Source organism: Cyprinus carpio, chromosome B21, assembly GCF_018340385.1.
Source record: "Cyprinus carpio isolate SPL01 chromosome B21, ASM1834038v1, whole genome shotgun sequence".
Lineage (NCBI taxonomy): Eukaryota > Metazoa > Chordata > Actinopteri > Cypriniformes > Cyprinidae > Cyprinus > Cyprinus carpio.
Window position 1 is genome coordinate 4,376,550 of NC_056617.1, and position 23,203 is coordinate 4,399,752.

The window sequence follows — 23,203 nt, forward strand, 5'->3', positions numbered from 1 at the left end:
TTTTAGATTCTTTAATGAACCTTACATGTTTAGTATAACTAATTTATGTCACTCAAATCTAACATTTTTAGAGCTGTAGTGCAGAGACTTCCAGTCGAAAAAACACTGACCACCCCTTTTCCAACTGATGTCAAAAACAGAAACCGATACCCAAACATCACTTTCATCTAGTTTCCCAATAACCTCTATTCCTGCTTCAGAAACACACAGAATCGTGTCTTAATTTCAGGGTGGGGTGTTTATTTTTTTCAGTGAAAAACAACAGTATAGCCTCTCAAGCCTTGACAGCGAACTTGCGGATGGAGTAGAGGCGGGACTTCCTCTGCATCTTCTTGGTCATCAGGTTCTGCTCGTGTTTTGTCAGCTGACGACGGATGGCGCGCGTCTTCTTGGGCCTCAGGTCCAAAGGCTTGTACTTCTTGCCCTAATAATAAAAACAACAAGGCTGTTAGAATCAACCAGTGGATTTGAATCACTTACCCCCATGTCATTTCAAACCCGTAAAAGCTTTGTTCACCATCGGACCAAAATTTAAGATATTTTGGATGAAAACCGAGAGGCTTGTGGTTGTATCATAGACTGGCAAGTCAATTATACTGTCAAGGTCCAGAATCCTATAAAAAGCATATTCAGAATTGTCCATCTGCCATCAGTGGTTCAACCGTAACGTTATGAAGCGACGAGAATAGTTTTTGTAAGCGAAGAAAACAAATAACGACTTTATTCAAGAATTTCTTTGTCAAGAGTCTCCTCTGTGTCTTTCCATATCACTGTATGCGGTGTATGCTCTTCTGTGTCATCCATGCCACAAGGATGCGCTGTTTCTACATTTAGCTTTGATTTGAAAAAACAGTGCATACCTTTCATGGAGCTTGACGCTGTTATTTATTTGGCAGTCTATGGGACAGACTCAAGCCTCCTGGTTTTCATCCAAAATATCTTAAATTGTGTTCTGAAGATGAACGAAGCTTTTACGGGTTTGGAACGACATGGGGGTAAGTGATTAATGACAATTTTCATTTTGGGGTGGAGTATCCTTTTAAATCTAAATCTATAAAAATGTAATTATACTTATGGCATTTTCCATTTATATTTTTATATATTTATAGTTTTTGTACATTTATAACACTATACTTTGCATTATATCAACCTTGGAACTTCATTTCAGAAATCAAGCTAATGCTGCTGTGTTTCTAATACAGCTGAGAAAGTGACAGCAAATTTAACTTTTTTATTAAACAAGACTACGTGTTAAATTTTAGTTACTAAAACACTACATTATAAGTATTAACATACATTTCCAAGACAAAGTGACTGGGTTGTCCAGTAAACAGTCTTTTTGATTTGGACTGCAGCTTTAGTTCAACAAATGACAGGACATAAAGGTTTTGTCGGCGGCTCACAGCAGATGAGCGTCATTTAAAGACTCTGCCGTGAACCGTCATAATTCTTTAGCAAGAGAATATTCACACTAGCTCCACTTTAGCAGGAGGAGTGCTGGGTGATCGCCTTGCTGGAGTCTAAACGGACGCTCTGTGTAGTCATGGGTTTGCGTCTTTGTCATCTGAATACAATAATGAATGTAACATGACACTAATGGCCATTACAGCTTCCCACTTCAACACAAACACTGCTGTTTAAGCATCAGCTCGATAAAACTCCCCTAGATGTATCTATCTGAAAGACAATTTTAGTGTATTATTTGTATTATATTATTTGAACAGGTTCTCCCCTTCTCTCTAAACTAGACTTGATCTAAAAATGACTTCAAGGTGTTACAAGTAGCAAAAGAGCATCTTGTGTGTGTGCGCGTGAATGCATTTCAGTGGCGTTAAACTGACCTTGTAAAACTTCCTCAGATTCTCCTTCTGTGTCTGGTTGATTACGGTGAGGACTCTGGCGATGGACTTGCGGACAACACGGCTGAAAAGAGAGGACATAAACATTAGAATGATGCTTTACATTTAATTCAAAGTCTTCAATTAACCCCAGAGTGAATTTTTTTGACTGAAACTCAAAATAAGGCTGTAAACCATTTCAAAACATGTTTTGAGTATGGAATAGATACACACAGTATTTCTATAAAGGTACACTACAAAAGTAACGTTGCTCTCAACCACTAGAACACTGAAATAACTTCTACTTTGGCATCTGATTGCGCTGAAATGCACCTCAGTATTTATGTTAAAGCGGGGGTTAATTCAGAGGGGAAAGGTTCATACCCGTTAATAGTAGTTTGTTCTTTTTTTTTTAAGAATAAACTAGATTTTGCGACGTTTGTTGAAGGCTCTGAAAGGTTTACAGATATTAGTACCAAAAAAGAAGACAAAAACACTGAGGAAATGCATGCAACATTCTGTGCCACAGCTATGAATTTAGAGCTTTCTATTCTAATAAATTTGTAGGACTATTCAGACCTGGAGAAATGGTGTGTGAATATTGATTTTTCTTGTTGTTCTTGGATCAGAATACATCAAACACAAAATAACCACGCATTCCCATCACACTAAAACTGGCACTGAAATGCAGAAGGGGCCCAGATCATTGTTCCTCCTTTACAGTACATTCAGGCCTCTGATAAAGCTGATCTGTGTTGAACAGGAACACATCCGGCTCCATCCCATCACTCACATCTTAGAGAGCTTGGATGCAGCTCCACCGGTAACCTTGGCGACGCGGAGCTGGGAAAGCTCCACCTTCAGATCTTCCAGCTGTTTCAGCAGCTCCTCCTTTTTCTTTCCACGCAGGTCTCTGGCCTTGATCTTTGCCTACAAACACACGGAACGTTATTCATCAGCATCCAATCACATCAAACCAGTTCTGCATTGACAAAGTGTAACTATTATAGACTCCTGGAACTGTGGATAAATATCAAAAGCATGCAAGTGCATAGTTAGAGGTTCAGCTTTCTTCATGAACAATTTCCTACAAATAAGTGTCAGGGGTTTCTGATCTTAATGTTTTGGAAACACATGTCAGCGCGCACTGAACTCGCTCCGTCTAAACAAACAGGTTATAACAAGCAGCCATCTGTGTTTTCATGGCTACTCACTGCTGAAAGCCACAAATCCAAAATAGTTTCATAATATCAACTTAACGTTTTTATATTTGACGTTCAAATCCGTTCCAGATCGTACGCTATGCTAACAGGCTAATCAGCACAGAGCGCCACCAATGCTTCAATTCATCGCTCAAAATACACTTTATTCCAAAGTCATCTTTTTAAATACTATACTCAAACTCTAGCGCACTACTCGAAGTCTTTATAAAAGCCTTCTTCGTGGTCGTTAAACATGTGTAATACACAAGATTGATTCAGATTGCTCGGTTTCGGAAAAATCCTCACCATTTTTCTCGATGGCTGCCACAAGAAAGGAAGTTGCGTCGGTCGCGTGCGAAAATCTACCGGAAACCAAACGGGCGCGGAAAGGGGGCAGGAATATTCCATTCCCTTCTTAAAGAGGGCGACTAATTACATAATTGATTAACTTACGATATTATAACCCTCAAATGTAAAATATTTAGAAGTAATTATATGGTAAATATACTAATCTCCAATGTCAGATGTCTGTTACAGATCATTCGGTACGTTATAAGATAATTGTACGTTTCAATATGTTTACGTTTGCGTAAAAAATAAGTTTAAATGTAAAAATAAATACATTTAAAATGTATTCGTTTTACTTTCAAATGTATTTCTCTTAAATTAAGGTTTTAGTGGAACAGCCTGATTGGTCGAGGAGTTTGATCGACAGCTCGTCGCTCCGCCCACTCTTCGTTGACCATCATGGCGCTCGCGAGAAGTGTCTACAATCTGCTCTTCAGAAGAACGTCAACTTTCGCCATCACCATCATGGTGGGAGCTGTTGTGTTCGAGAGGGTGTTTGATCAGGCTGGAGAAGCGGTATTTGACAACATAAATCGGGGGGTAAGTGATTTTTCGCTTGAATTCGGTTGATTTCTTCTTGACCCGCCGGTAGACTGACCTTGATTAGCCTGCTGGCTAAAGCTAACTACAACTAAATATACAAATATAGCACAAACCTGAGCTTAAAAAAAAAACCATATGTAAGTGTTAAAATAGTATACATTTATCCATCTTGTCCTAATAATATTCTAATTCTATTTTAACAGTTTAATGGGATTTGAACACAACACTGTAATGCTGTGAAATCAGTGTAGAGTTCAACTAATTCATATTTTCGGTTCAGTCTGAGTATGAATGATGGTATAATAATGAGTATAAATGATAATATGTCTGAAATGTGCTTTGCTCAGCCTGTGTGCTGTTATCTAATCGTGTATCCTCTGTTTGTAGAAACTCTGGAAACACATCAAACACAATTATGAGCAGAAGGATGAAGAATAATGATGCAGCGTTCCTTCTACCATCATCCCGTTTTCTGATGTGACCCTGCTGGATGGGCCACTGGCTTCTGCAGCATCCTCTGGCCGCCGTGTTTCATCTTCCAGACAGAGACTCATTACTGAACCCTGATAAAATGTCACGTGAACACCTGTTATTTTGCGTTATGTCACATACTTCATGATCTGTAAATGTGTTGCTAATTTAATTCTGTATGAATAAACCCAATGACTCAGAATGGTTTAAATCTGGTGCTTCCTTTGTGTATGCAGTGCAAGAGGGGATTTCAGGTGATGTTTGATTACATGTTGTAGTTAAATTTGGTTGTGATGTCTTAGTTTTTAGTAGTTTAGTATATATATATATTTTTTTTTAATGGAAATCTGAAATCCAAAGTCTATTTCTATAGTGAATATATATATATATTTTAAAGTTATTTCCTAAACACTACAAAATATGAGTGCTAAATCTGTTTGTTCAAGATTGAAATCCACAAATCCGCTCATCCCTTTAAAAAAAAAAAAAATCTGTAATTTTGATAAAGCTGCTTGTTTTCAAACAGAAATTAAGAATATATTTCATTAACTATTTATTTTGTGAGTTCAACAATTAAGACAAGTGTATGTTCTTCAGTTAACAGTCAAAAAGGTTTTTTTGTATTTTATTAATTTTTATATTAATGTATTGGATACAATACATTTCTTTTAATGTATTATATTATTATATAGAAAACAGAAATGGTTTTCAGTTTCCATTTTGATAGGTGATTCTTCACTTTTTTGATTCAAACTTCAAAGGCCCCCCAGTTATAGGCTATTTATAGTATTTTTTGACAGAAGTGATCAATTTTAACTTTTTTATTAACAGAAACTGGATATATTTATATACTTAACCACAATCCATTCTGCAATATTGCAGAAGTTACAAGAACTGTATGCTATTTAGATACAAACACTCATTATTGAGTGGGAAAGCATTTGTATTTCATCTTATTATTTACTATTTTTATTTTATTGTTTTAGGAATAAGAAAAGCATTTTAGTGTACATTTTGATTTTAATGTGTATTTTAGCATTTTAATTTTTATTATAGTTATGCCATTCGAATACATTAAAACATTATTAAATGTTTATGTAATATCTAAATACTTTTTAGTAATTTCGAGACCCCTTGGTGGAGAATCACTGCACAGACAAGTGAAGAAGTAAAGTTCATGAGCTTGCTCTCGGGCAGATCTTGTGTAACTGAGATAATGTTCTCGTCCAGCAGAGGGAAGTATTGATGTGCTCATCTGAGGTCAGTCTGTTACAGATCAGTTCTAAAAGGCTTTTGCTCAAAACAAACTTTAGAAATATCAAAAATAATAAATTAATTTGCTGTGAAGAAGGGGATGAAAGTAGTTGCGAACAGTGGCACATGTGGTTTATAAGTCTCATCAATCCATCATTAATTTAAAGACAAAGAAAAGCAAAAGTTTATTTGTAATGTACTTCTTCACAGAATATGGCAGGTTTGAGATATTATTGCTCAAACACTGTACTTTCTGTAGAAATAGAAGCTGCTGCACTATAGGCACAGTGAGGTTAGAAAGCTCATTCAGTATCCTCAAAGTGAGTTATGATCTCATATCTTTGAATATGATTAAATAAGTGAGCAGTACTGAGCTTCTTTTTAGTGCACAGGCAAGTAAAACCACATTCACTGCTGTTGGCCCACACCGGACATACAATACGAACCAACACCCATATAATCCCCTGAGATCAGGAGAGGGTTTGTATGACGATCCTGTTCTCTCAGGGTTCAGTCACTGAATACACAAATGCTGAGTCAGTTTGACAAAAAAACTGAAGCTTCCGGTAATACACATAGTAAGATAATACATTAACTACCACTGAAATACTAAACATCTTCAAATGAATGCAGATAGTGTGAAAAGATGTCAAACAGCGTTAATGTCAGAGTTCTTAATATAGTCAACTAAAACTAATACCATAAAGACATTTTCCTATTTTTAAAAACCTAAACTTTATTTCAGCTAGTTGCTAAGGCAAAATGTATTTTAAAAAATAATAAACTTAAAATAAACTAAAACTAACAAATAATAATAAAATAAATACTATAGAGACACGTAAAAAAAAAAAAAAAAAAGTGTTAAAAAAGACAAAAACAGAATTACTTGAACTAAAATTAAAGCAAATTAAAACAGAAAATATTCAAATAAAATCAAATTTAAAAATGTTAACAAAAACTTTAACAGTATTTCAGTGAGGTTCAGGAAAGTCATATAGCACAGGTTTGTTCTTCGTTGGTCATGACTTCCAATGGACAAACAAAATAATCAGTCCAATGAGTCATTAAGAAAGTCATTGGCAGTGTAACATCATATTGATTAGGACTTCATATCTTCCATACTTGGGTCAATGACCTCAAACTAGAGTATTTGGTAACAGAAGCACATTTTTCTTTGGGAAAATCAGCATAACTGGCAGAGAGCAGTGATTTTATTGTTGCTATACATTTTTTTAATCGATTATCGACCTTACTGACACAAGGCCATTTTATTGTATTGCATTGTTTACCAAAACAGGCAGCTGAATCTCAGCTTATAAAAGGCAGAAACTCTACAATGACCTGGATGATATCAGTGACACCAAATTAGTGTTTGTGCAGGATAATGGCTGAAAACAAAATGCTGGACTGTTCTGAAGTGACAAGCGATGCGTGGAGATCTAAATCCATCAAACAGAAAATATCAGCTGGATTACACGCGAGATAAGAGCACTTTGTAAAAAGAAGAGCATGTGACTCTAATGTAATGAGGTTTGGAAATGTCATTAATCACTGTTGGAAGCTTTATATACAGTCTGCCTCCAAATATAAAATATATATACCAGTCAGTATTGTTTCAGTATTATAATATATTTTTTCATTAATATTTTAAATGAGCCCCTTTTTTCTATTTTTATTTTATGTTAGTTTAATTTGTAGTACTTTTGTATTTTTTTTTAATATTACTATTAAGGGTTAATTTTGTTTTATTTTAGTTTTTATCTGTTTCCAGTTAACAATTTTAATGCTCCAAACTTATTTCTTATGTGTAGTTTTTTATCTAATATTTATATTTTATTTTAATTCAGCTTTATTTAAGTGTTTTCAATAGTTTTAGTTAACAATAATAACACATTTGGATACCAAAAATATTTAAATAAATGGACCAAATTTGCTTTATTTACATAGATCTATGCATTATTTTACATTAAGCTTCCCTTTGCTTTATATTATTATTGAGAAAATCTATCAGGTGTTTAGTTTTTATTTACTCATTTATTGCAAAGAAGAAACAGCACTACATTTGAAATTCTGAGGGGAACATTTGAAGGGGTGAACAAATGGTAAACAAAGAAACCCTCAGAAAAAAAAGATTAGCTCATAAAAATGTGTTCATAGCAATGAGATTTTACAGTGTGGGAAATTTCAGCGATCAATTTTAGGCAAAGTGTTCTTGTGGATGAAAAATTTGCAATGCAAAACAAACATTATTCCCTTATTAATGCAAAACAAATATAAGGTGTTTAGTTTTTTTTTTTTTTTCAAATCAAATTTTTATATCAACCAATAAAAAGGCAGTTACAATACAAAACTACAAAATAACAATAAAAATAAAGTTAATTACTAAATACAAATGCATTACTGGACAGGGGTCTACAATTAAACAAAACACGTTACATTTAAAGGAAAGGATTAAACAGCTTACAGACTTCAAGTGTTTTTAAAGCCTTGTAGTTACATGAGTTAGAAATAGTCCCAAAGTTATGCTGTATTTCAGCAAGCACAACATAAAACAGTGGCTCCTGACATGAGAATTAACATTTATGTGTATAACATTTTGTTAACAAGATATGGAGATTAAGTAAATACAATTTGTTTTTCTGTAAATGCACTTTTTTTTTTAAATTAACATATCCAAACAAAACATTTTCCCAAAGTAAAGAAAAATCTTTATATATATCAAGTGTTCAGTACAAGTGACTTTAGTATATGCAGTGACGAAATGAGCGTCACAGATCGTGAGCCAATCACAACTCAGAGCGCTGCAAGACATTTGCATATTTTCAGCGCGCTTAAATGACCCTCCAGTTTGGGGTGTTGCCATCTCATTCATCTAGAAACCTCCATCGTTACGAGAAGCACTGGTATATTTCCTTTAACATATCTACCTAACTTCATAAACATGTCTTACTGTAAAGTGTTGCCCGCTGTGGCCAGAGTAAAGCCGGCTCATCTGTTTGGCGTGAGGCTCCGCTCCACAGCAGCAGCATCCACGCAGCACAAAGAGCCGAAGAGCGAGGACGCGCCGCCGGATCCGTCCTGCACCGTGCTGGAGAAGCCCTGCGAGGTGGAGCTCATCAGCCGCAGAGCGCACACGGAGCGCCAGAGGATCTCCATCGACTTCGACAACACACAGGAAGCCTACAAGAGCAAAGACACGATGGAGCTCCTCAGGAGTCTGCTGGTCTTCAAACTCTGCACCATTGACTTCCTGGTTGACAAAAATAAAGAGGCGAGTTACTTTGGATTTATTTGAAAAAAAAAAAAAAAAAGTAGCAAACTCTGTAACATTAGTTGCAGTGATTGTTACTTTTCATGTATTTATTTTCTTAAATGTACCTTTTTTTGGTGTTATTTGAATTCACACATTAAAATAAGTTGGTTAGTTTTATTCATACAGTTTTTAATATTATTTATTTGATTATTATATATATATATATATATATATATATATATATATATATATATATATATAAAATTATATACATACACACACACATACATATATATATTATATATATATATATGTATGTGTGTGTGTATGTATATAATTTTAGTTTTAGTGATTTTGTTTTTTTCATTTTTTTTTTTAAAGATGTCTATATACTTTTTATACATTTTTATTTCAGTTTTTAGTTTTTGTTTATGTACATCAAAAATGTCTTCTTGGGAGCTAGCTAAATATATATATATATATATATATATATATATATATATATATATATATATATATATATATATATATATATATATATATATATATATATATATACCTTATTATTAAATATAACCTTATACCTTACTATAAAAATATATATCTTATTATTTAAGATTTATTTTATATTATATTATACAGTTATATTAAACACATTTGTTTTCAGAAACTAGGCAATTTGTTTGTAGCATTGTTTAATTTACATTATATCCCTCAATTTTCCTTCCACAGTTGATGGATCTCAGCAAGAAGGTTCTTGGTCAGCGGCTCTTCGAGAAACTGATGAAAATGACCTTCTACGGGCAGTTTGTGGCAGGCGAGGACCAGAACGCCATCAAACCTCTGATCGAGAAGAACCAGGCGTTTGGCGTGGGTTCGGTTCTGGACTACAGCGTGGAGGAGGACCTGACTCAAGAAGAGGCTGAGAAGAAGGAGATGGAGTGAGTATGAACACAAGACCTTGTTTTCCTTTCCTCCGTCTTACACAGAGAGCAAAAGATGCATGACATTGAATTCCAGCCAGAGTTTTGACTCGTCAGTGCCACTGAATCCCTGTCACACTCTTGGCTGCACTAATGGAAACAGTCTCCCATTACCTTCTTCCTCATTGGTCAGTTTCGGGCAAGGCCCACCACCTGATTGGCTAAAAAAAAGGAGGTGTTTTATCCTCCTCCCACACAGTCACATGAGGCTGAGCTAGGAAACCCAGGCCAGCGTGTTGAGTAACTCAAAGCGTGTCACGAGCAGTTGACATTTGAAGGTGTGGCGCAGATAGCCAGAATTATAAAAAAAACACTGTTTAAATGAGGTTAAATCTTTATTTAGGAATACTTTTTGAGCTGCTAATTCAATGCATTTCTTTTAGGATTTATTTAGGTTATAGAAGCACAAAAGCGAAGCTTGTTTCATCCCACATCCCCCACCCCCCGTGGGAATGTGCTTTCATTTTGTTCAAGGAAAAAATGCCAGTTTGCTGAGTAACAACACACACACACACACACACACGCACACTGCAATTGTTATGTAAGGTGTTTTGGGAAAGATTAGACCTAGTATTCAGTTAGAATATTCTCTCATGGAGTTACATCTTGTATCACAATGATAACACATTCAAAAACAAGACAAATATTATTCTCTGTAATTGTGCTGCTGAGAACATTTTACACCCTGTGGTTTCCGAAAACAGACATGTAACAATATTTCAATAAAAACAGTTACTACAAACAGTTGGCTTCAATGCAATAAAAGTTGATTGCTTTAGGCTAGTCATTTTCATCTTTAATAAACCATGCATCATTATTACATGTACAACATGTACTACTATTACTCGTAATTGAGGTTAGATGTTTATTCAAGGTCAAGGCAAACCTCTATCTGTAAGTATGATTTGTACTATTCCGCTCGTGCTTCCTGCATGAATGATTTTTTTTTATTTTTTTAAATCAAGTGACTCATTGAAATGGAATCTGGGATGACATTCATGTGACTTATCTTATGCATTGTGGTTTATTGAGGTATATATTTCCACTTTAATGAGAATTTTGTCAGGTGTTTTTACCCTGTAAACCTGACCTATGCAATAGTAGTCAGGAAAATTATTGAACCTTTGGACAAAAACATTTGCATATGTTTTTTGGGTGTTATATTTGATAAATCAGGCTTTTATGGCTTATTTAGTCTGATGTGTATGATAGAAGAATATAGCTTATTATCAAGGAAGAAAAAACTGCCCAATTTTAATCCAAACTGCAAAGAAAATTAATTCTAATCAAACTGCAAAGAAAATTGCAATTTGGTTCAGATGCTGATATTTCTATGGACAAAAAAGGAAGATGAGATCTTTATAACGGATTCTTACAGAAAATACATCTAAAAAAGTTACTCAAGTAAAGTTGCTTCATTCTAGTGTGTGTTCATCTGGAAATATTACTAAGAATAATAAAAGTTTATCTTATGTTTACGTTATAAAAATCATTAAAGATTTCATCTCTATATTAAAAATATCTACATTTTTGCAAGCAGTATTTGCAGCATTGAAATGGTTCACATTAGTTCATGAACACATGTTGCAGTATGAATGCTTGAAACCCATGTCTTGTTTGCACAGAAGGTCGGGTCAAATATTTGACATACTTACCATTCACATGCACAACTTTCAGCTTTCGCATTAGAGCTTTCATATTTTTTTGCATTTGATTGTTTTAATTTCCCTCGCAGCCAGACTGGAAACAGAGAGAAGCAAAACATTTTTTTAAATTCTAAAAAAGAATTTTCATCCTCCTTTAAATTTCGGAACTGCTCTGAAATTGATTTTATATTGATTCAGTCTGTTGACTGAGACTCGTGTTGCAAAGTGAGTGACGCACGGCGCTGAAAGCATTTGTGAATCAGATCTGGTTCCCGGCCGAGTGCAGGATGTTGTGTTGTGTGTGTCTCTGGCAGAGTGTTCAGTGTGTGTTGCATCATTTAATGGCCCCCAGTGAATTTATCACCTCTCTTAAGCAAGGCTGAGAGGAGCTCAGATGTAAAATGTCCTGGTTTAAAGGTGACATGTTTGCAGAAACTTGAACTAGCATCAATAAAGCACAACTTTCCACTTTATCATATTCTTTTCGCCCTGTTTTTCAGCTCCTGTGTTTCTGAGGCTGAGAAAGAGAGTCATGGTAAGTACAATAAAGGACACTGAATTCAAAATATCTGAACTACATTTAAACATTTGAAAACTAGACAATCAATTGCTGCTTTGAAATAAATCTGGCCTATATGATCATAATAAATGCCAAATTAATTCCTGAGTCAGTTCAGTGCATTACACAGTGTTACTAAGTTAAAAAAAAAAGTCTAATGCATTCTAGGATTTTGTATTTATTTTAATTTTATTTCATCTCTTGTTTTATTTTTTGTTTTAATTTAATTAAATGTTATTATTTTATTTTATTCTGTCTGGACAAGTTTAGTTTTTTTTTTTTTTATTTGTGCTGTTTTTTTTTTATTTTGCTTTATTATCATCGCCTTGTTATTTTAGTTTTTTTTTTATTTTTTGTCTATTGTTTTAATTTTCTTTAAAGTTTCTTTGTTTTTTTTTATTTTCTGTGTAGTTTTTTGTCTTGTCTTTTGTGCTGCTTTTTATTTTATTTTACTTTTATTGTTTTATTTTGTGTTGTGGTGTTTTTTCATTTTCCTTTGTTTATATATAATTTTATTAAACTTTCAGTTTTTAGTTTATTATTATGTTTCATTTTTATAAACCTGATACTGATATAGTTTTTAAAGCAATAGTAAACATTTGTTTTGTTTTATTTTCAGTGGACACCAGTGCATGCTTGCTTCAGGACAAAGAGTGTACAGTGTACTTTGTTTTATTTGTTGACGCTGGAAGGGTGTTGGTAGTTTGGCTGGGTTTTTTGAAACATTAGCACTGTCTCCTCAGGGATCGTGAAGCGTGATGACTCAGTCTTTGAGGCTGAAATAGCCTGCTGTATGTGTGTTAGGGGTTCTAGCTGTTTGACTCGCTCAGACTGGTTAAAGCTGGTTTAACCATGGGCTCTCCTGGTGAAGGGGCTGAAATTAACTTTGCAAGCTCATGTTTCTCGTGTCTGGGGTGTTCTGTATCTCAGACCTTTCCTCTATAAGGTATTATGAAAAGTAATGCAGTGCAAGGTTTTGGCCAGAGCCATCATGCTGCAGAAAGCTGTTCAGCATTAATAACAATTCTAAAATTCTAAATGTGATATTTCTATTACAGTCAACATGAAATCAAAATTGACCCTATTTTCTTTTTAACCCTTAAAATCCTTAGAATTTGGTGTTCCCAATCAAAAATGACCGCCCTTTTAAAATTGCTTATAAATTTCAGTTGTGCTATATTATTACCAAATCTTCATTTCAATCTTTTTGTCAGCTTGTTTTTGTTCAGTTAGCACATGTTTTGTATTTGTCTTTGAAACTAATTCACCATTGGCCTCGTTGCCCTGAGCTTATGCATCTCAGTTTTTGAGTGAAAAAAGCATTATTTGGCAACATTCACTCAGTTTAATAAGCTCAGATCTGTACTAATTGAAGGAAAACAAGTTTTTACCATCAAATTTACCATTAAAAGGCAGGACATTTTTGACTGAGAGCATCAAGAAAAAGCCGTAAAAATAAAAAGGTGTACATGAATAAGAGAAATTTAATTAAGACAAAAGAATAAATGACTGGAACATAACACAAGTTAAAATACATTGATTATGGAACTAAAAAGGCAAGTTGTTAAATCATAATTACACTTTAAACTCAAATTCTATAATTTCCATTGACTTTAAGTTTCTGACAGCTTTTTGCCGCATGATCTGACAGTAGTTTACTATGGAAATGGTCTTAAAACAGAGGGTTGTCTCTGAATCAGTATCTCAGAAAATGACTGCGATTTTTCTAAAATTCATATTTAGGTATGGATCATCGTGAGAAGAAGTACAAAGCTCATCGTCAGTTCGGAGATCGGCGCGGAGGAGTGATCAGCGCTCGCACGTATTTCTACGCAGACGAGGCCAAGTGTGACCATCACATGGAGACGTTCATCAACTGCATCAAAGCTTCCGGTGAGAGGAATATTATTATGAATAACTATGCTGTAAGTTCTAAAGTTATACATTTGATTTCCGGTTTTCTACTTCAGTATGTCATGTTTAATTCAATGCATTACTTGCCATTCCTTTCTAATTATTTGTGAAATTTACTATCAATTTCTGAGTGGAACACCAAATTTTTACTATTACTGTAATTGTGTTGTAGCTGGAAGCTCTGTGGATGGATTCTCGGCCATTAAGATGACGGCACTGGGCCGGCCGCAGTTCCTGGTAAACTTCTTTTCTCACTCTCGCTCAAGTTTCTGTCAAGTACGATTATGTCTGTGTGATTCATCTCGTTCGTCTTCTCCTAAAGCTGCAGTTCTCCGAGGTGCTGGTGAAGTGGAGGAGGTTCTTCAATCTGTTGGCGTCTCATCAGGGGAAGGACGGCATGGCGATACTCGAGCAGAAGCTGGAGCTCGAACAACTGCAGGTTTGTGCTTTACACTCGAAGGCTCTGTTTCTAATGCGTATGAAAAGTAGATGATTGACAGGGTTTGGGATGTTAGTGTTTTAGTGCGGTCAATATTTAATTTGCTTTCATTCACAAAACACTACAGTGCATTTCAGTTCTGTAGTTACATTTCACAATGGATTTCTATTATTATTCAGCAGGAAATGATGTGGGGCTTGGTTTAAGAAAATGAGATTTGTATTTTATAAAAACAACCAGACATATTTATCTAGAAAGTAAATGTGGTCTATACTGATTTTTGTATTTAGGACAGTTAACAATTCATGTGTACAAATATTTATGTTTATTTAAAAATATAGGCTTAATATGCTAAAATTAAAAAATAATTATAATAAAAATTAGTTTGTGTATAGTAGTTATTTTTGAAGAAATTAATATGTTTGAATTATGCATTCAGTTGATTAAAAAAAAAAAGTATAATGTTAAAAAGATTTCCATTTTAAATAAATGCTGTTCTTTATAATAAATGCTGTATGAAGCAGCACTGCTGTTGTCAACATTATAATGTTTCTTGAGCAGCAAATCAGCATCGAATGATTTCTGAAGGGTCATGTGACGCTGAAGACTGGAATAATGATGCTGAAAATTCAGCTTTGCATCTCAGGAATAAATTATATTTTAAAATGCATTTAAATAGAAAACAGTTCATTTGAATTGTAATAATATATCACAATATTACTGTATTTTTAATCAAATAAATGCAGTCTTTGGTGAGCAGAAGAGGCTTCTTTCAAAAAAAATAAATAATAATTTATATATACCATTCTATATCTTTTTTACCTGCAGGACAGTTTGATCAAACTGGGAGTTGGTGCAAAATCAGACATTGAGAACTGGTTTACTGGAGAGAAACTGGGTTCATCAGGGTAAAACTGCTCGACTGTCACTTTAACTTACTTTCCCAGTCCCTAAAGTTTATTACACTTCAACTGACTCTATATAAACCATGCTAGACCTATGTGTGTTTTTGACCATCGTTTCTGCTTTGTTCTCGCAGAACCATTGATCTGTTGGACTGGAACAGCCTCATCAATGACACAACCAAGATCTCCAACCTGCTGGTGGTGCCCAACATGGAGGTACAGTAACATACACACACACACACACACACACACACACACACAAACGCTGCTCAGCTCATACGAACTGTCTGTATGTCCAAAGAGCGGTCACCTGGAGCCTCTGTTGAGCAAATTCACTGATGAAGAGGAGAAACAGATGAAGAGGATGCTACAGAGAATGGACGTCCTCGCCAAGGTATTTCACCAAATCTTACCAAATATTATTAACAGTAAAATTCAGTTTGAAACTTATTCTGTTGATTCTGCTATATAAATGACGACAGAAATCAGATGGTAATATTTGAAGCTTGGAAACAGTCCATTGACTAGTCTGAATTTTTAAATTATGAATTTATATGAAATTAAAAATAATTAAAATTGAATAAAAAAAATCGAAAAGTGCAAATTATAATTAGAATTTATTAGTTAAAAATTAAAAACAATATGTTTATATTTACAATTATTAAATTATATAATTCAAATGATTTAATAAATTAAAAAATGTTAAATTAAATATTTTAACATTTTTAATATTAAATTTAATCATTTTTTAAATGAGAAAAAATAATTCAAATAATTTTGAATTTAATAAAAACATCTTAAAAATAAATTCTAATTGTGTAATTCATTTTTGTTTTTTTTTTAATCTGTAAAGTTATTCTGTAAATGCTGACAGGTAAATGGCCTTAGAATTGTTGGACTGTTTTCTTGTGACCTGGCACATGATGAGGTTGCAGAAGTTGCAAAATATCTAAAATTGACATAAATGTTACGCCAGAAATGGGTTTGTTTCTCCACTCTGCGTGTGTGTCTGTCTGCATTTGATGTTTGCCATTACTCTCTCAGTGACTTGACCCTGATCAGCCATTAACCAAATACTTTACTCACTACATTTCACCGTTTGACGCAAGAGCGTCTCATTTTCCGTCTCGTTTGTGTTTGCACATCTGCGCTTGACCAAGGAGACGCTGGTAGCTAAACTCTTGTTAGAAGCAGTTCTGCTGGAAAAGTATTGCTCAGTAATTTTGAACCTTGCCTGCTGTGTGATGTTTCACTCTGATCGTCCAGTTTAAGGATTAAATATCACAGGAATGTAATCAGGTGGACTGTAAAACAAAGCCACAATAAAATAGCACACAGTCAGTCTGTTTTAACTTCTCATTGCTCAGGAGGTTTTTAAAATGCCTGTTCTCAGCGTCACAAGACTGACTTCTTATCTTCTGTGAGATAAACACACAACACACTGATGAGTGTGAAAAACACACGATAGAGAGAAATGGTTTTAAAAACAATGTCAAATGCAGGGAAGCTACAGTTAACTAAATACAAACAAGTTATGGTCTTTCTCTCCATAAAGACAGACTGAAGATGGCAGATAAACTGTACATTTGAAGGTCTAAATGAAAGTGTTTTTATCTGCAAATGCTGAGCTCATTTATCTAAAGCATTTCAGCCTGTGAAACTCTGAAACAGTCCACGGAATACACTTGTAAAGATCATACTGCTTTTTAGTCGCCAATAATGTATCGTCAAATGTTAAAAATCTGTTTTAATTATTGAATTATGTAGAATTCAAATAGTGAATTATTTTAATTTAATAAAATGTAAAATAATTTAAAATATATATAAATGTAATAAAAAAAAATTTACAATTTTTTTTAATAATTCATTGGTTATGAGATTAATAAATAATATAATTTATTAATTATTAATATACTCTATTATTATTATTATTATTATTATTATTATTATTGAATTATATTTATATTTAATATATTTTTTTATTATTAATAATAATAAATAAAATGTATTTATCCATAATACATTTTTTTAAATAAAAAATAAGTAAAATATACCAGAACTATACCATAAATGTATTTATTTATTAGTTTTCTATTTCAATCATTTTGTTTAAATTCATTAAAGTATATGTATAAAATTATCTCATTTAAATGTAATAAATCTACATTTTTACATAAAATAAATAAGTGTGATACCTTAAAAACTATTAAAATAATTGGAATTGTGTGTGTGTGTGTGTGTGTGTATTTTGCTGGCTTATTTACCTGTTTTCACTGAGTAATGAAGAGTATTATTTAGATTTGTTGCTCAGTCTGTTGTTGAGCGTGTCAGCAGTAAAAGTGTCCTGCAGGCGGTCTGGTTATGTAACTGTGTTTTCTGAAGTGTATTATTACAGCTGAAAGGCATTGTGTAAGCTCATGTGTGTTTGTTCCAGCACGCTGTGGAGAACGGCGTGAGGCTGATGGTGGACGCAGAACAGACGTATTTCCAGCCGGCCATCAGCAGACTCACGCTGGAGATGCAGAGGATCTTCAACAGAGAAAAACCCAACATCTTCAACACTTACCAGTGCTACCTGAGAGTGAGGCGCTGAAACACACACACACACACACACACACACACACACACACATGCGTCCGCACCCTCAAAACCTGCGGCTTCAAAACGCTTCCACACCCAGATTTCTCATTTATCCTGCCATAATATAGATCACTAAAGGATCAGTTAATCCAAAAATAATATTCTGTCATTATTTACTTATCCTCATGTTATGTCAGGCCTGTAAGATTTCCTTTCTTCTGTGTAAAACAAAAGGAGACGCTCTGCAAAATGTTCAGGCTGCCCCAAAAATGACATAAAAGCCTCAAAAGAAGTCATCCATCTGACTTGTGTGTCAGCTTCTTTGGATACTTCAAATTGATTTAAAGATTTGAAATGTACATAAATGTAACGATAGAAATTAGGCGGAAATTTTGAAACTCTGAAACATTTGTCTTAGTAGTTGTAATAGTTAAGTAAAAAAGTAATTATTTTTTATATTTAAAGTAATATAATTGTGCTAAAAGCAATTAGATAATTAAGAATAATAAATAAGAATTTAATAATTACAAATAAATTTGTATATATGTACAGTTTTTACAGTTATTATATATAATTAAAATAATTTGAATGTAATAATTGAAAATGCAAAACAAAAAGATTTAGAATATGTGATATGTAATATTTTAACATTAGTTACATATTCTAATTCTAATTGATATTAAATTCTAATACGTATGTTCTACATTTTTACATTTTTAGAACTATTAATGTGTGTGTGTGTGTGTGTGTGTGTGTGTATATATTAAAAAAATCTAAATTAAATAAAAAATAAAAGGGAAAAAATACAATAAATGTAATATTTTTACAGATCAGCTAAACAAAATGTTCACGCTGTTTTAAAAATGACATTCCAATTAAAATTTTCAGTACTTAAAATTGAAAAGAGGAATGGACCCAAAATAAAACGTAGTCATTTTGATGGTTCATAATTTGAATTTTTAATTTTTGAATCTCAGAAGTCCAGCAGTCACTGAATGAATCATGATGACAGTGCTGTAATAGCACTATATGGCTTTCATAAGACCTTCTGTGCATCTCTCTAATGGTTTTATGGCACTAATCCTGGGTTTATTTAGTTAGTGTGTGTGATTGTGTGTGAGTCTCATGACAAGCGCTGTGTTTGTAGGAGGCGTATGATAACGTGTCGGTGGATGTGGAGCTGTCGCGGCGGGAGGGCTGGTACTTCGGTGCGAAGCTGGTCAGAGGAGCGTACATGTATCAGGAGAGATCTCGCGCAGCAGAGATCGGATATGAAGATCCCATCAACCCTGACTACGAGGCCACCAACAGGATGTACCACAAGTACGTGCCGTGCAATTAAACCACATCCTAAACATTGATGAACATGAGATCAACGAACCGCACAGTATTATTTACAGTCTGCATTTTCATATATATTTTCAATATGTTAGTTCTAATAACCCATTTCCCGATGGGAAGAAAATATTTGAAAAAAAAAATTATAATTTCATATAGCCTATTAGCTGATAAAAAGCGAATATTAAAAAAAAAATCCATATAACACATTTTGCAATTAAAGCAAATATTTAAAAATAAATGAATTGTTTAGAGATATATTTAATTACATTTTATTCCACATAACCCATTATCTGATGAAAAGCAAACTTTTAGTAATATTAATTGTTTAAATATGTACTTTATTTAATTCCACATTATCTATTATCGAATGAAAGATGAAAATGTAAAAATATATTTATAGTATAAATGTGTGTGTGTGTATATATATATATATATATATATATATATATATATATATATATATAATATATATAATAATAATAATATATATATAATATATATAATAATAATATTTATATTATTATTATTATTATTATTATTATTATTATTATTATTATATATTTTTTAAATTATTTTATTAATTGTATTTTATTCTTATTTCATTCCTAATAATCCATTTTCTAAAGGAAAACAATTTTTTAAGAATATATTATTGGTTTAAATTTTTTTTTTTTTTTTTTTTTTACATTATTTCTGCATAACCCATTATCCAATGACAAGTGAACATTTAAAAACTAATATAAATTATTTAACTGTTAATTGATTTAAATTTTATTTCATTCTTCCCCATAACCCATTATACAACGAAAAGCTAGTATTAAAATATATTAATTTATATATATTAGTGCTGTCAAATGATTAATCACAATTAATAACATCCAAAATAAACGTTTTTGTTTACATAATATATGAGTGTGTACTGTGTATATTTATTATGTAAATATAAATACAAACACATATATGTGAATATTTATGAGAAATGTTAAGTTTATGTATTAAATATATTCATATATAATAATATAAATATATAAATGTATATACATATAAATATTTTCAAAACATATGCTGTATGTGTGTGTCTTTATATATACATAATAAACACATTAATATTTTTTACTTTACATTACATGTAAACCTGTATATTCTCATGACCTGAGATTGAACCCTGCCTGCTGGCACTCTGCATGATGAATTATATAACCATCTGTGTCTATCCTGCACATTTTCCCAACACAATGTACCATATCATTTAGTTTCTCTCTCTTGTCTCAGATGAATACTGTACTCGTGACCAAACACACCTGTTTGTCTGTGCCGAGCTTGTTTTGCCCATCAATGTCACGTTACTGACATGCGTCATAACACTGTAAATTTGCATGCACACTATAAAGGGAATGTTTTGACTTGTTGCTGCAAACAGAAGCACATACTTTAGGATTACTTCCTTTTATTCATCTGTCTCAGTCTTTGATGGATTCCTGCAAGCTTTCATTAACCCTGATCTCTGTCTGTAAGGTGTCTGGAGTACATTCTGGAGGAGATCAACCACAACAGGATGGCAAACGTCATGGTGGCGTCTCACAACGAGGACACGGTCAAATTCACGCTGGAAAAGTGAGTCCAGAGCCAAAAAGAGACATTCGGCGCGTTCAGAGATTGATTATCGCTAACGTCTGTTTTTCTGCACAGAATGAACGAGACGAGTCTCTCTCCCACCGAGAATAAGGTTTACTTTGGACAGCTGCTGGGAATGTGTGATCAGATCAGCTTCCCGTTGGGTGAGTGGAGAGAAGGGCAGCGTGGGAAGGAGCAGATGTCTTGATTCATGACATGCTTGTGTTTTTGTGAGCAGGTCAGGCGGGATTCCCGGTGTACAAGTATGTGCCGTACGGCCCGGTGAACGAGGTCATCCCGTACCTGTCACGCCGAGCGCAGGAGAACCGCGGCTTCATGAAGGGTTCGCAGAGAGAGCGCAGCCTGCTGTGGAAGGAGCTCAAGCGCAGACTCTTCAGTGGACAACTGCTCTACAAACCTGTCTACTAAACCTCAACATCAGCTGCATTTAACATATGGACCTCTTTCTCTGCTGCAGAGCATAACCATGTTAGTGTGGGAAAATCATCACAGAATGGACATTTTATAGGTTTTATAGTTCGTCATCAGTGGCTGTAAAATAAACTGGAGTTAAAGACAACATGAAATTGCATTTGCAATGCCTTTAACTTCTGCAATGTGACGTGAAACAATGAAACTTTATCTGATGAAAAGCAAACCTTTAGAAATATATTGTTTTTATAGATCGATAGATATTTTTTCCAATGAAAAAGACATTTAAAAATACTTTTTATTTTATTTATCCCACACACCCCATTATCCAATTTAATATATTTTATTTTATTCAACATAACTCATTAACTGATGAAATGCACAAATTTAATTTTTTTTTTAATTCCACAAACCAAAAATATTTTTCTTAATGTATTTATCCCATCCTACCCATTATCTGATTTAATATAGATTATATTTTATTCCACATAACCCTTAATCCAATGAAAATTGAACAATTATAAAATATATTTTTTCTCTGGCTTTTTTTTAAAAAATGTATTCATTTGTATTTTTCTTATTTTATCCTACATTATCCAGTTAAAAGCAAAAAAAAAAAGAAAAATATTTTTGTAAAATATATTTGTATTTTATATCGACAACATAATTTATTATCTGATTAATAACTTTTTTTTTTTTTTTAATTAAGTTTATTTTATTTTTGTATTTAATTCCACAACAAATTGTCAGATGAAATGCAAACATTTAAAAATATATATTAAATGTTTATTTTATTAAACAGAAAATGAAACGATGTTCAGTGGGAAATATACAGGACAGGGGCCAGTTGCATAAACTTAAGACTGCGTGTCTTACTTTTTGTATTCAATGTAGACTTCATTGTTTTTATGTAACTACATTAAAAACATATGACCAGTCTTTAAGCAGCAGGCCCCAGGACTTTAACTGGGTGAGACATGTTAAGTTATGATGTTAACTTAAGTTACATGAACAGAACTGAAAGTTATGTCAGATATGGACGCGTTAGTAGGACTGTAAATGGACTGATTTCATGTTGTCTTTAAATCTGCTCTTAATCATTCCCCTGTGTCTCGACATCACTGCTTATGTTTGGAATAGCATACCATCATACCACTCGTATTATGTTTACAGTATGTTCACCACTGAACCAGTATCAGCTAAAACATCTGTATTTATTTCAAAGATCCCATGCAGCACAGTAAGATCATGTAACAATAATGTAACGCACTACTGGTTAAAACTCATTGCATACCGTTTTAGGTTTGACCTGATTATTTCTGACACACATAGAGTATTTTCATACTGACAATGAAGTGTTATTTTTTTTTATGTGTTTCATAGTTTCTTGATCATGCAATTTTAAATGTCTATTATCAGATGAGTTCAGCACATTTTTAGCACTGGGTATTCTGTTAACCCTTTGTTTGGCTCCTTTTAAATGTAAGTTTGAGTTTGAAAATGAGTTTGGATGAAGTGTTCATGTGAACCTTTCAGCTGTTTGAAATATTTACTGCTCTTATTGTTATGTAAATAATGAAATGTGTTTATATGATATAGCAACACCAGCTCTCAGTTCTCACGCCTAGATGATTTTAGACACTTTTGCACTGTTTCTAACTGAATGAAATGAAAATGTATGGGTGTATGAAAACATGTCCAATGTAACAATTACTAGAAATATTGACCTATTTGTTGGAGTTTGTCATTTTGATGTATAGTTATGTCATAAACTGTCAAAAATTATATTTTAAAAATGCATGCACAATAAATAACCAGGTCTCACAGGCATGAAGGGAAAAGAGTTTTCTATTAAAAACTAGTCATTATTCTTGTGTCAGA

The 23,203-nt window shown here is 33.2% G+C and overlaps 3 protein-coding genes across 3 annotated transcripts; 2 read left to right on the forward strand and 1 right to left on the reverse strand.

Annotated features, from left to right (window-relative positions):
• Nucleotides 1–219: 219 nt before the first annotated feature.
• Nucleotides 220–3,481, reverse strand: LOC109071874 (60S ribosomal protein L35). The gene is made up of 4 exons (XM_019088184.2): nt 3,347–3,481; nt 2,632–2,768; nt 1,842–1,923; nt 220–424 (listed from the first exon to the last, which is right to left on the reverse strand). Exons 1-4 carry the CDS (start codon nt 3,446–3,448, stop codon nt 275–277), a joined length of 471 nt encoding a protein of 156 aa, XP_018943729.1. The 5' UTR covers nt 3,449–3,481; the 3' UTR covers nt 220–274.
• Nucleotides 3,457–4,613, forward strand: LOC109071875 (cytochrome b-c1 complex subunit 9). The gene is made up of 3 exons (XM_019088186.2): nt 3,457–3,585; nt 3,712–3,928; nt 4,319–4,613. The coding sequence occupies exons 2-3, from the start codon at nt 3,788–3,790 to the stop codon at nt 4,367–4,369; spliced, it is 192 nt and encodes a 63-aa protein (XP_018943731.1). The 5' UTR covers nt 3,457–3,585; nt 3,712–3,787; the 3' UTR covers nt 4,370–4,613.
• Nucleotides 4,614–8,493: 3,880 nt separating this feature from the next.
• Nucleotides 8,494–23,152, forward strand: prodha (proline dehydrogenase (oxidase) 1a). Its single transcript, XM_042747570.1, has 14 exons — nt 8,494–8,927; nt 9,642–9,850; nt 12,039–12,073; nt 13,841–13,990; nt 14,184–14,248; nt 14,334–14,450; nt 15,279–15,358; nt 15,490–15,571; nt 15,657–15,749; nt 17,790–17,936; nt 19,083–19,258; nt 20,792–20,890; nt 20,966–21,054; nt 21,129–23,152. Exons 1-14 carry the CDS (start codon nt 8,598–8,600, stop codon nt 21,317–21,319), a joined length of 1,863 nt encoding a protein of 620 aa, XP_042603504.1. The 5' UTR covers nt 8,494–8,597; the 3' UTR covers nt 21,320–23,152.
• Nucleotides 23,153–23,203: the final 51 nt, after the last annotated feature.